Source organism: Ornithodoros turicata, chromosome 3, assembly GCF_037126465.1.
Source record: "Ornithodoros turicata isolate Travis chromosome 3, ASM3712646v1, whole genome shotgun sequence".
NCBI classification, from domain to species: Eukaryota; Metazoa; Arthropoda; class Arachnida; order Ixodida; family Argasidae; genus Ornithodoros; species Ornithodoros turicata.
In genome coordinates this window covers 69,364,432-69,375,613 of record NC_088203.1, presented here as the reverse complement: position 1 = coordinate 69,375,613, position 11,182 = coordinate 69,364,432, and the positions used below count along the sequence as shown (strand labels likewise).

Below are 11,182 nucleotides of genomic sequence, written 5' to 3'. Positions count from 1 at the left end.
ACAGAATATGCACCTTGAAGATGTTGTGGACAGAAACAAGCTGTAACAGGCCGAGGAAGTTTAGATGATGTGGTGAACCTATGAGTTAGTTGTTGCCTTGAATGGGCCATCATCGCTCAGAGGTAAAACTTATTTATGTTGACTACTGCCTTCAAAGTCTAACTATAAATTTTTTGTTCTGCACTTGTCTTGGTACACCGGAGTTCACAAGAGCACCCTTTTGGGAAGAAATAGGCAGCAAAATCTCAAATTGAAACACTGACCTTACCGAGCAGTGTTTGTTAGTTGTCGAGGTTGTACAATGTACAGCTTGGTACAGATCTTTACGGACCACCATGGTGTCACATTTCTCCATTGGAGTAACACCCTAGCATCAAACAAGAGCGGACGCACATACTGAGAGATAGACCCGTTTCTTATTCGATCTTTTGCTGGTAGCTGGCAGGGGACCGCTCCGATGAAGAAAAGCGCAGTGCCGTGAACTTTTGTCTCGGGCTGTACACGCTGTTGTGTTGTACTCATACAAATTCTGAACTGCAATCTTTGGAAATTTGAAACCATTATGCCTTAACTGTCGGCTCTGATCATGAGCGAGATGGTAGGGGGCCCCGGAGCATACGTCCCGTTATGTCCTGGAACTTTGCCAGTCTGGAACGTTGCAGACGAATCATCAATGCGGGTTACCCCACGCCTAACGGAACCTTATGATTTTATGGCCTTTTTCCTTTGATGTTCTCCTCTGTAAAAGCACCCGATCAGTTACAAATATAATAACACTTTAAACTTCCACCTTTCAATCTTTTTACCCCTGTGCCTTTAGTAAAATGACTCTTGGCTGCATCCTGCATTTCTTCTCCCCATGCCTGAAAATCTGAAATCAGTAAAAATAAGCAATGTCCTCAGTTTCAACACAATCCTCATGTGTTTCGTAATTTTGTTGCTCCAGTTAAGAATACAGTATTAGAATTCCGAGTAAAAACACAAGTATAAAATAATAGGAATCATTAAGCACAACGAAAGATTACTGATAATTGTCGAAACCACAATATTTCTTACTCATATACCGACTTCGGTGTTAAGATAGAACAGGTAGTAATTGGACAGTCCGATTGCACAGACTGTACGAACACGCCACCCGAATTAGTCCAACTCGACACTATGGGCGTACATTACGCACCAGTCTACCGGTTTATGCCACTGAACCATTTGCTACAACACATGCAAAATAAGAGCGTTGAACGCGAATGGTGTGTGTGTGTACTAGTGTAACAGAGCATGAGGCGTACTTACCAGAACTGCACTCGTGCGTCTTAATTCACTTGGAAGTTGTGTACCTACATTCACCTGGTGCTGCTGCTGGACTGAGAAGGTGCAGCTGAGAAAAAGTGGACTGGCACTTGTTGCATCTGTAGTAACAGAGCGGCCCATTTTACAATTTTGTACAGACGCCTATGAAACTCGCGAGTTCCTTTGCGGACTAAAGTGAGGCGCTGCGAGCCTTTCGCGTCATCAAACGTCATGAAACGTCAAAATTTTTACGTCGAAGCGCGAGTTCTCTACCGAGAGCATCCCATTGGCTCCTGCGGCCGCTCCTCTGGTATGCGAGCGCTCATTGGTCGGTTTGAAATTATAACCTTTTCGTGGCGCCGGAAAGCCGGCACCGCCGTGTGGCTATGGTGGCTAGATGAATATTGTCTGGTGTGAGGAGCGGCCGCAGCCTCCTACCCGACGGAGCGGGACTCTTGCGGAAGACGGCCACCAGGCGCGCTGCTCCACGGATGTATGCTAGTTTCTGTGCGCTCTGGCTAGTCCCCGGGCGGAGTTCTTTCGTGCGTGACGTATCAGAGGGTGGAATAACGACGCTGTCGCGTCTTTGAGGTGCTTTATTTTACTTTCTCGTCGGCTGTGCACTGTTTTGTGGAATGGTGAACCTTGAGAAGACATCTAAAGCCAGTGTGAAGAAAAGGCAGCGTGCAAAAACGAACAGAGCGCAGGCCATCCGTCAATTCAACAGGGGTGGCTTATGCTACTGTTCAGAAACACCCTTCAAGCTTGTCTCCAAACTTGAAGATACCTTCACAAGGTTCTTTTCATGTCGTAAAGGGCATGCAGACAGCCTATACTAGAAGTCATGGCATGTGCTATGGGCAGTGATGGGCAGTACTTGATGTAGCAAGTACCCAAGTAGTACTCATTTCTGTGTACTTGTACTTTACCTTAAGTACATTTTAAACCGTGTACTTTGTACCGTACTTAAAGTACTCTTCTCCGAGTACTTTCCCATGAAGTACTCAAGTACCCAAACTGGACTCCAGACAAAAAGTCACAAAAGAGTATCAAAAATGCACCCTACTAAAAGCGCTGAAATGACAACAAGAAAACGAAAACACACAGATAGGGCTATCTGTGTCTTTTCGTCTTCTTGACTTCATTTTAGCGCTTTTGGTGGGATGCAGTACCCAGAGTCCTAGTCTGACATTTTACCAAAAAGGATTTTTGTGCTGTTAGGGAGCATAAATATTTGTTGAAGCCAATTTATGGTTGAGAGGCTTGGAACGTTGAAAAGGTATCAACACTTCTATGATTATGTAAAACGAATGAAATGCACAGACATCCACACATTATGATACTGCAAACGGCAGCACAATGACTTGGTCAATTGTCATTTCAGTTCTTCCAATGCAGGGTTCTATGCTTTTTTATATTGCTTCCTTCATTGGCAATTAATAATCATTTTATATCACAATGTGTGATTGCATCACATGATGAACACTCTAAAAGACACACATGCTTTAATTTTTACATTTTACGTTTCTTTAATTGGTCACATGGATTAGATTGCTGCAGATCACAGTCGTATAAAAATCATGCCTTACATTGTGCTTCATCCTTTTTACTTTCTTCATATTTTTTTAAACATGTGGTATTTCAAAAAGCAGCATGGAATGCCCAGAAATATATAATCTCAGTTGGCCTGTACTTCCCCCCTCCCCCCCCCCCCCCCGTGAAATTTCCTAGCCTGTTATAGCAGAAGATTGGTACCGGAACACCACACTAGGCGGGTGATCTTCGATCATTCAGGGTATAATATGCAATCACAGCCTAGTTGACAGATTACCTCTCTACATGTAACTGCAAATTATGTCATCTGATTAAGTTCATATTGACGGGTTAGCACTTAACCTAAGACTTTACGGCTTTAGAGCATTTGTCAAGAATGCTCGCTAAAGTTTTGCCAAAAAAGCAAGACACATATACTAAACAGTGAAATGCAAAGTGATACAAATTAAATTCACAATGTACTTGATGAATACTTGAAGTGCTTTGCCTAGTACTTTGTACTTTACTTGAAGTACTAATGACGCCAGGTACTTTGCCCATCACTGGCTAGGGGATTGTTGGCCGAGGGGAATGTTGGCCGTCAAGCCCATAGTGAATATTTCATGATGAACATTGTAAAATTCTATGCTGTGATGAGAATGCACTTCCTCGTAAAGAGCATTAACCGTTCTCGCGCAGAGCGGAGCAAACGCAGAAGCTTTCAAAGGAGGCGCGTCTCCAGTGAATACACTTATGTGAGCATTCAGACTCATGTACTGATGTTCTTTGTTTTCATTGTGTGCATATGTATGTACATATATATCATGATGAGGGGACGAGACAGGTTATTTCTATTGCTGTGTATAATAAATCTTGTTTTGGTATTGCCAGGTTGAAATTTGCAGATGATCGTGTCTTCACTGACTGATAGGAAACTTTATTCATCGAGAAACAAAAAGAAAGATCAACCGGCCTTGTTGTTATGACATTAAAAAAAGAAAACTAAAAGTAAGAATGGACAAAAAAAACTGATAAAAGGAAGAGAGATAAAAGTTGAAAAGGGAGGTTGCCATCAGGTTTGTCACGTCCGAGCTACGCATGGGACATACCAAGCTGAGTACCTGATCCTGTGCATGCTTGGATAAGCGATCTTCAATGTGTTTTAGGCTATTCGTTTTCCATTGATATTTACCCCTCACTGTTCCATTCCTCCGCAAGACTTCTCGGCCACACGGGCGAAAACGGCCCGTTCAGCAGACACGCTTCGGGAGCGTTCGGGAGAATCTTCGCATACATCCGTGTTGGCGCGCCACCTGACGGGGCCGCCTCGACTGCGGCGCTCCTCACACCAGACAATATTCATCTAGAGATAAACTGATGTTCTGAGGCTGGAACAACATAGAGGGGACAGATACAAACAAAGCCTCAAATTGCCTAAGAAATCAACGACGAAAGATGAAAGTCACTGAAAAGGTTAGCCAGCTGTAGGGATCGAACCCACATCTTCTGGATTGCCGGTCCAGGGCTCTACCAATTGAGCTAAGCTAACACGCCTCTCCAGCGACTTTCGGGGTGCGTCATCTGAAGGGACGACAAACCAGCCATTCACTCTCACTCACCCTCCTTTCACTCTTACATTTTTGCTCACTCATACACACATTCATACGACGGAAATCGACGCAGCGGCACCTGTTGAACATGTTTGATTCATCCTGTTTGATTCACACCTGTTTGATTCATCTAGCCACCATAGTGTGGCCGTGTCTGGGATGCCGGAGCGGCCGGAGCAGCTCGCCGTAAAGTTTCGAAATATATGGTGCAGCAGAGACGCACGCAAAGCATCTTTGCCGGTGCCGCTTTGGATGGTTTTTAGTGCCCGTCGATACCGACTCTGCAAAAGTCGAATCCTCTTGGATACTTCTGCAAGTAAATTCAGTGATAGATAAGTGGAAGGCAGGACTGCTTCGCTTGCTTGGCGCGACAACGATTCAAGAAGCATCAATACTGTGTTTTTCCACTCGATGGCAGGTAAGTCAGTTCCTATTCCATTCTGCCGCTTAGAGTAACATAGCATAGCACCGCACCTGTGGCATATACGCAACATTTCGGCCGGTAGAATTTTTAGTTTTCACGTTTTCTGATCCCTGTTCTGGCCTTTCTTGCTCAGGTATCAACTAGGTACTGCTCAACTCATATCTGCTTCAGAAAAGAATCTGCATGGACGCAATAGAATGGATATGCCACTCTGAGTGGTTGGAACATCATCTTTTGGTTTAGCAGCTGCACAGGTTCCTTTGTGACGGGTCAGCCTTGACATGTGAGACTACACAAGCAGCAAAGGAATATGGACATGTTTTCTGTCATGCTGGATTTGTGAATGTGTGTGCCTGTGCAGTGAATTTACTGATCTACTGTGAAATCTTCCACGTGAAACATATCAGCTAACAGTGAAGGCGAAGTTGCTTCGGCATATATTACTCGAACTTCAGAAACAATGTTCATGTGAAGTTTGTGTTTCGCGCAGATACAGAAGACTGTATATGTATGATTTGGAAATACCAATCCCGAAAAATAAAGCACCTTGTGCAACAGAAAGAGCCAACGCTTCCGCGTTTTATTTATTTCACTGGATGCGAACGAAAATGAAGAACCGCCAAAGCGGGGGAGAGAACAGAGGGGAAAGGGAAAAAGAACGCCTCGGTAGCGTCGCTTTACTATGGTGGCTAGATGAATATTCATCTAGCCACCATAGCTTTACGTCACCCAGGGAGACAAAATAAAAGAAAGAAAAAAACTTCTCTACCGAGGCCCAACGATTGGCCCGACGTCAGAGGTCACGTGAGTTTTTTCCAACAATAGAAATATACTATAAGTTCATTCCCCTGCCTTCAACTTTTAAACCGCGATCACGAAACTCGCAGGCGTTGCTGAAACGTTCCCTCACCTGTTGAACATCGACGGACGAGCCGGACATCCAGCGAGGAACTTGAACGGAATATTTGGCAAAGCTGCTTCATTCACCGGACCACTACCACAAATCTCATCCTCAAGCCATGCTCAAGCAGCTCAAGCAAACAAACCGCTGTCTGCTAGCGCATGCGTACGCGAAGCGAGCAGACGGCAAGGCGGCGGCTGGTGGCGGCAAAGAAAGACACGTGACATATCACTTCTAGCGCATGCGCCGCGCAACTGATTTTCCTCTCCCGAAGGCCAAGTGGAACTGTCACTTTTTCTATCACTCTGTGGGCTGGGTTTCAAACATGGTTTCAAACCTCCTTTCGTCACACTGACAGTGATTGCACTCAAAAACTCCTCGCGCGTTATTCGCCTCTCCAAGTTCCTGTAGGTGGCGCTGTACAATTCCAATATGGCGGGTCTACCGAGTGTTGCGAGTGCTGACGCCTCCGGGATGGATAATATAGCCGAATTCGAGAACGATTTCGGCAATCCTGGCACGAAAACGCTATCGCTTTGCGAAATATTCACGTTTATGGATGTTTCCATAAACTCCAGGACTTTTGTGGAAGGAGAGAGGATACTAAACTCGCAGCATATCGTGGTGTGCGGAAGGAAGGCCAGCACGTCTGGGGCGGCGTCGACAACGATAGTAGGGCTTTGCCTTTCAACAAGTGCACTAAAAGGGAATCCCCACGTTGTGAGTGCAGTACTGGAAAACGCAGATAACGGGTTCAAAATATATCAGGCTTCTTGCACCTGCCGGGCAGGAAATTCCGAGAAATGTAAACACATCATGGGAGTTCTTCTCAGATGCAACAGGTGAGTTCTTTCGTTCGTTAGTCGTCTACTCATTGTTGTTCTATATTGTTTTTTGTACTGATACCAATGGTTTGGGAATTTGGCAGGGATGGTGTGTTGAACCTGCCTGCTCTAAGCGTCACTGATGTGGAGTGCGCCTGGAAGAAAAAACCTGGGAAAGAGCTGTACGGAGAAAGTACGCCGCTTGACACGTACTGCCACATTAGTCAGGCTCCTCCTCCATTTACTGTGTCCTCTTCCGAGTCTGAGGACTTACTTCAGGACATCATAGAATCTTGTCCAGAGTCGGCACTTTCAAGGCACAGGTGAGATGCGTTTTTATGTCTGATACACATTACTTGAATGCCTTTCATCATGACAGTAATGTAGTTCTGAGAATTTTCTTTTCTGTCAGTCACTTAATCTGCTGCGTGTCTCTTTCCAGCAAGAGACGGACGCTCACCTCAGTGACCACGTAAGACAGAACACTTTTGAAAGAATTCTGTCTGCCTGTATTTAAGCATTTACACATGTATTTGTGTTTTACAGTGCTCCGGCATTAAGCCATATCTGCGAGGACAAACATGGAATAGTTGCTCATTCCAGTGAGAGTGAGCTGATGGTGCGGCTGGAGCATATCCTTGTACCGGGCGTAGCAGGCAAGGATGAAACTTTTTATCAGTCCACCACTGTCATCACAAGCAGTGAGGCAGAGGAGCTATTGTGCATCACGCATCACAACAAGCAACGCCTGCTGCAATGCAGGAAGACAAGGATAACAGGTACATATGCTGCTGATCACTTAATATTTCATCTGCACATAAATCTGAAGCAATTCAGATGCAGACAAACAAGACGACAATGATAAAGATCATTAGGGAACCTTTTTGACTCTTCCATACAGGGATGTAAGCTGTCTAACACCAAACCTAAATTATGAAGGAAATATGTTTTAACAGTATGGATGTTTAAAATTTTCTTATTTAAAGAACCATTTTCTCTGCTTTTGTCTCACTTTCCATTTCTGAACTTCACCGTCAAAATGCTATTAAATTAAATGAGTAGTTTGTGGAGCGTCTGTAACTTCAAGTAGCTGTACTCATACACCAACTGGGCCACTGAACAACCTGATCAAAATGTTTTGCCTCTCACTGTTGCAGGGTTTGCAGGGTGAGATGGACAAATAATGTAGAGCCCCTTAATTTTAGTGAAATTTGCATTTCCCAATGACTGGGGGTATGTTTTAGGGCAAGGTGCAAAGGGGCATTGTCTGGTCAACTAGACAGCTAAGATAAACTTGGTTCTTTGTGCCGCAGGATGGCATTTGTACTTCCCGGTGACTAAAGACACTCATGTAGGGCAAGATGCAAACAGTGTTGTCCTTCGTTTCCTGTTTCGGTGTCGTACTCTCCCACGCTTCAACATACTTCCAACAAATGGAGGTCGACAATCCGTGTTTTCAACGGATGGAGCGTAGTCAGCGTTCTGAAGTGTTCACAGTCATTTGTGAATATTATTAGTTGCGAATATATTAACTGTGCTCAATTCGTGAAACTTTGGGGGCATTAAATCAAAATGTTCCACAGTACTACTATTTTGTATATCAGTCCTCACAATGTCAGCTCTTAAAGATGGTGGCATTTCATTTTGGTCATCATAAATTCACTTAATTCTTTATTTTCCCCAGGCACAACATCTTACAGATTGTACACCTACAAAGGTTCAGAGTGGAAAAAGAAAACTGCTGCCACTCTCCTGTCAAGCTTTGCAGGAAATCCTAACACAAGGTATGGCAACCAAATGGAACAAAGGGCAAGAGAGGTATACATGGAACAAACGAACAGTACAGCTGTGGAGTACAGCTGTGGAGTACAGCTTGTGGAGTGCGGCTTGGTGGTGCCTGCAAAGAACCCTTGGATAGGATATACACCGGACGGAATTGTAATGAATTGCGGGAAGCCTGAGAAGCTCCTGGAGATCAAGTAGCCCATCATCGGCAAGAGCAAGACAGCTTTAGAATCAGCCAGGTCCTCTCCATGTATCGTGGAAGTGAATGATAACTTGTCATTGAGGAAACGGCACACGTACTACGGTCAAGTACAGCTTGGTATGGCTGTCCTCAACCTTCCTTCATGTGACTTTGTTATATTCTCTAGTTATGATAACTCTGTGCATATCATCAATGTGCCATTTGAACCAGATTTTATGTGGAAGGTGTTATCCAAGCTGAAAGCAACATACTTCCTTAACATACTTTCTGTGTTGAGGGAGAATGCAGAGCAATGCACTTAGTTTAATGAAGCAGACAGTCTGCTTCGGAACAAAATAAGATAATAAACATCTAGATGAATCTACTTTTTCTATTGTCAAGCAATCTTCAACACATACCACCTTTGAACACATTTATTGGTACACATATCACAGTAACTTGTCATCCGCTAAAATGGGAAATGATGCATTGGTCAACCCAGCAGCGATGGTAACAATGTCATCAACATAGGGAACCATGTGCCATGGCAGTTTGGAGCTTAAAATTTTGAACAACTTGATACGTTGGATGGCACGTTCTTACATGCACACGGGCAGCAGCAATCTTTTTTGTTTGCAGAGCTTCCTCTTTTGAGAACTGCTGCTTTTGCCGCAGAAATGGTGGCCGTACCAGTTTTATAGAATGGTTCGTGCAGATGTCTTCAATCAGGAATCCTTTATCAACCATGATCTGGTCAATACCGGGAGTTAGAGAGTGAACTAAACCACTTTGCTCGAAGATGGCCTTATCTGATGCACGGCCTCCATAACCCTTACTTATATACGTTATCAAGCCAGCAGGGGAAACACCTATCATATACTTCACTGTTTGCGTTGATTTATAAAATGAGTACATGTTCAGTGCACACTTCAGACACTTTGGCAAGGCCACTGCTACCTCAGTACAGTCCAGCACCACTCTCACACTGGGGAATTGCTCGAAACAGATCGGTAGATTGTTTTGTATCTCCTCTTGCGTAGGCCACGGTATCGCACATTTGAGAAGGAGTGCCAAGGCTTGAATTGTTGATTTCACACAAGCTCCACATGTTGTTGGTGAACACCCAAAAATGCGTGACAAGAAACTGAAAGATAAGCTATGTTTCATGACTAGCATAGTTATAACTATTCGATCCCTTGAAGAAAACATAGCCCTTGCTGTGCTCTTTTTTTCTAACGCTGCAGCAAGAGTATCCAGCAGTTTCATGGTTGGCATTCCTAAGAGCGCACGTATGTTGTGTGGCTTCACCAGGTCGGAGAACCGAAAACCAAAGTCTCCTGACGTCACCTGGATACATTTGTTGTGGACAAGTCTGGTCGCAGAATATGAGTTGAGTTCTTCCATGACAGCTGCTGCTTCTTGATCAGAATGTGGCTCCACTTCCTCCTGTCCCACTGCCTCAGTAACCTGTGCATGAAATAGTAAAGTACTGAGAAAACAATAACGTCATCATGAATGATGTCCTTACACATTCTTGTGGTTGGCACATATTCTTTTGTGTGCACTTTTCCTTCGCATTTGTCCTGGCGACGATACGCTCTGCCCTCTGCTTCTTTATCTGTTTTCTTCTCGTGCCACTTTCAAAGTCGTAAGAAGAGGAGACAGGCAGTGCTCTTCGGATGGCACAGCTGTCTTTTTTAGCTTCCGGCGCGTAGCAGGCAGATCTGTAATGAATTACGTTGAGGTGCTACACCCACGGAAGCCCAAAGTGTCCAGCATTTCAAGCAATGCATGAAGTAATCGTGTATATAACACGCTGAAATCGCAGGGCGGGCACAAACCGAAAGCGCGCGAAATTATTTATCAGAAAATCACTTACGAGGAAAAAAGTAGTCTTGCGGCTTGAAATGTGCAGAACACACTGTCATTGAACCAGTCACTGGCTTCCCAATCCGCAGTACCCGAATCCATTCCCGGTGTCTGTCAATTTGAGCACCGTTATGGCAGATGCGTTGTCCTGGCGCGGGGAACTGGTGAAACGACAGTTCTCTGCATTTGTCGGCTGAGTTCGTGCACTGAGGGACACAGCAGTATCGCCTACACACCGATGTTGTCACTTTTGGAAAAAACTTCATGTCACACCCTGAGGCGCACGGCAGCGTTTCATAAGCGGCAGCACCACACGCGAATAGCGGAGCGGAGTGGAGCGCGGAGCACTCGTTAGGCTGCTTCGCACGGCGGCCGCCAGATGGACACGGGACATTTGGAGAGGCGAATACTCAAGTGCCCGGTAGAGCGTGATTTTCGGCTATTTTTGCCAATGCGATAGCTCTTCAATATTCCTGTCAGTTATCATTAATCTGAGTAAATTCGGCACGCTCTTCACATTGGTGGGGTAAAAAAGTGACCTTTATTACTTGGCAAATTTCCGAGTTCAGTTCGGAAACATTTACATAATTAAACTTAGATTACATGACTTGCACATCAGGAGGTGGCATTAATGTAGTAAGAACAAATGCCGTTCACCTCATGATTCTATGTGGCGTAGTTTTTTTTTTTACTAAATTCAATGACACGTTTTCTGGGACACCCTGTGAAGTGCAGGCTCTGCACAAAAGCTTTGTTCATCTTAATTGT

At 44.6% G+C, this 11,182-nt stretch overlaps 2 protein-coding genes across 2 annotated transcripts; one reads left to right on the top strand and one right to left on the bottom strand.

Annotated features, from left to right (window-relative positions):
• Positions 1–6,199: 6,199 nt before the first annotated feature.
• LOC135387264 (uncharacterized) lies at positions 6,200–8,930 on the top strand. Its single transcript, XM_064616547.1, has 5 exons — positions 6,200–6,597; positions 6,684–6,902; positions 7,022–7,051; positions 7,126–7,358; positions 8,264–8,930. Exons 1-5 carry the CDS (start codon positions 6,230–6,232, stop codon positions 8,560–8,562), a joined length of 1,149 nt encoding a protein of 382 aa, XP_064472617.1. The 5' UTR covers positions 6,200–6,229; the 3' UTR covers positions 8,563–8,930.
• A 97-nt stretch (positions 8,931–9,027) lies between these two features.
• LOC135387263 (uncharacterized) lies at positions 9,028–10,764 on the bottom strand. The gene is made up of 3 exons (XM_064616546.1): positions 10,425–10,764; positions 10,074–10,269; positions 9,028–10,012 (listed from the first exon to the last, which is right to left on the bottom strand). Exons 1-3 carry the CDS (start codon positions 10,514–10,516, stop codon positions 9,068–9,070), a joined length of 1,233 nt encoding a protein of 410 aa, XP_064472616.1. The 5' UTR covers positions 10,517–10,764; the 3' UTR covers positions 9,028–9,067.
• Between the last annotated feature and the right edge of the window lie 418 nt (positions 10,765–11,182).

Coding starts and splice junctions, on each gene's coding strand:
- LOC135387264 (XM_064616547.1), top strand. CDS start 6,230: ATGGATAATATAGCCGAATTCGAGAACGATTTCGGCAATCCTGGCACG. Junction 6,903..7,021: donor TCGGCACTTTCAAGGCACAG/GTGAGATGCGTT, acceptor GTCTCTTTCCAG/CAAGAGACGGACGCTCACCT. Junction 7,052..7,125: donor ACGCTCACCTCAGTGACCAC/GTAAGACAGAAC, acceptor TGTGTTTTACAG/TGCTCCGGCATTAAGCCATA.
- LOC135387263 (XM_064616546.1), bottom strand. CDS start 10,516: ATGGATTCGGGTACTGCGGATTGGGAAGCCAGTGACTGGTTCAATGAC. Junction 10,270..10,424: donor GCAAGACTACTTTTTTCCTC/GTAAGTGATTTT, acceptor AATTCATTACAG/ATCTGCCTGCTACGCGCCGG. Junction 10,013..10,073: donor TGTGCCAACCACAAGAATGT/GTAAGGACATCA, acceptor TTTCATGCACAG/GTTACTGAGGCAGTGGGACA.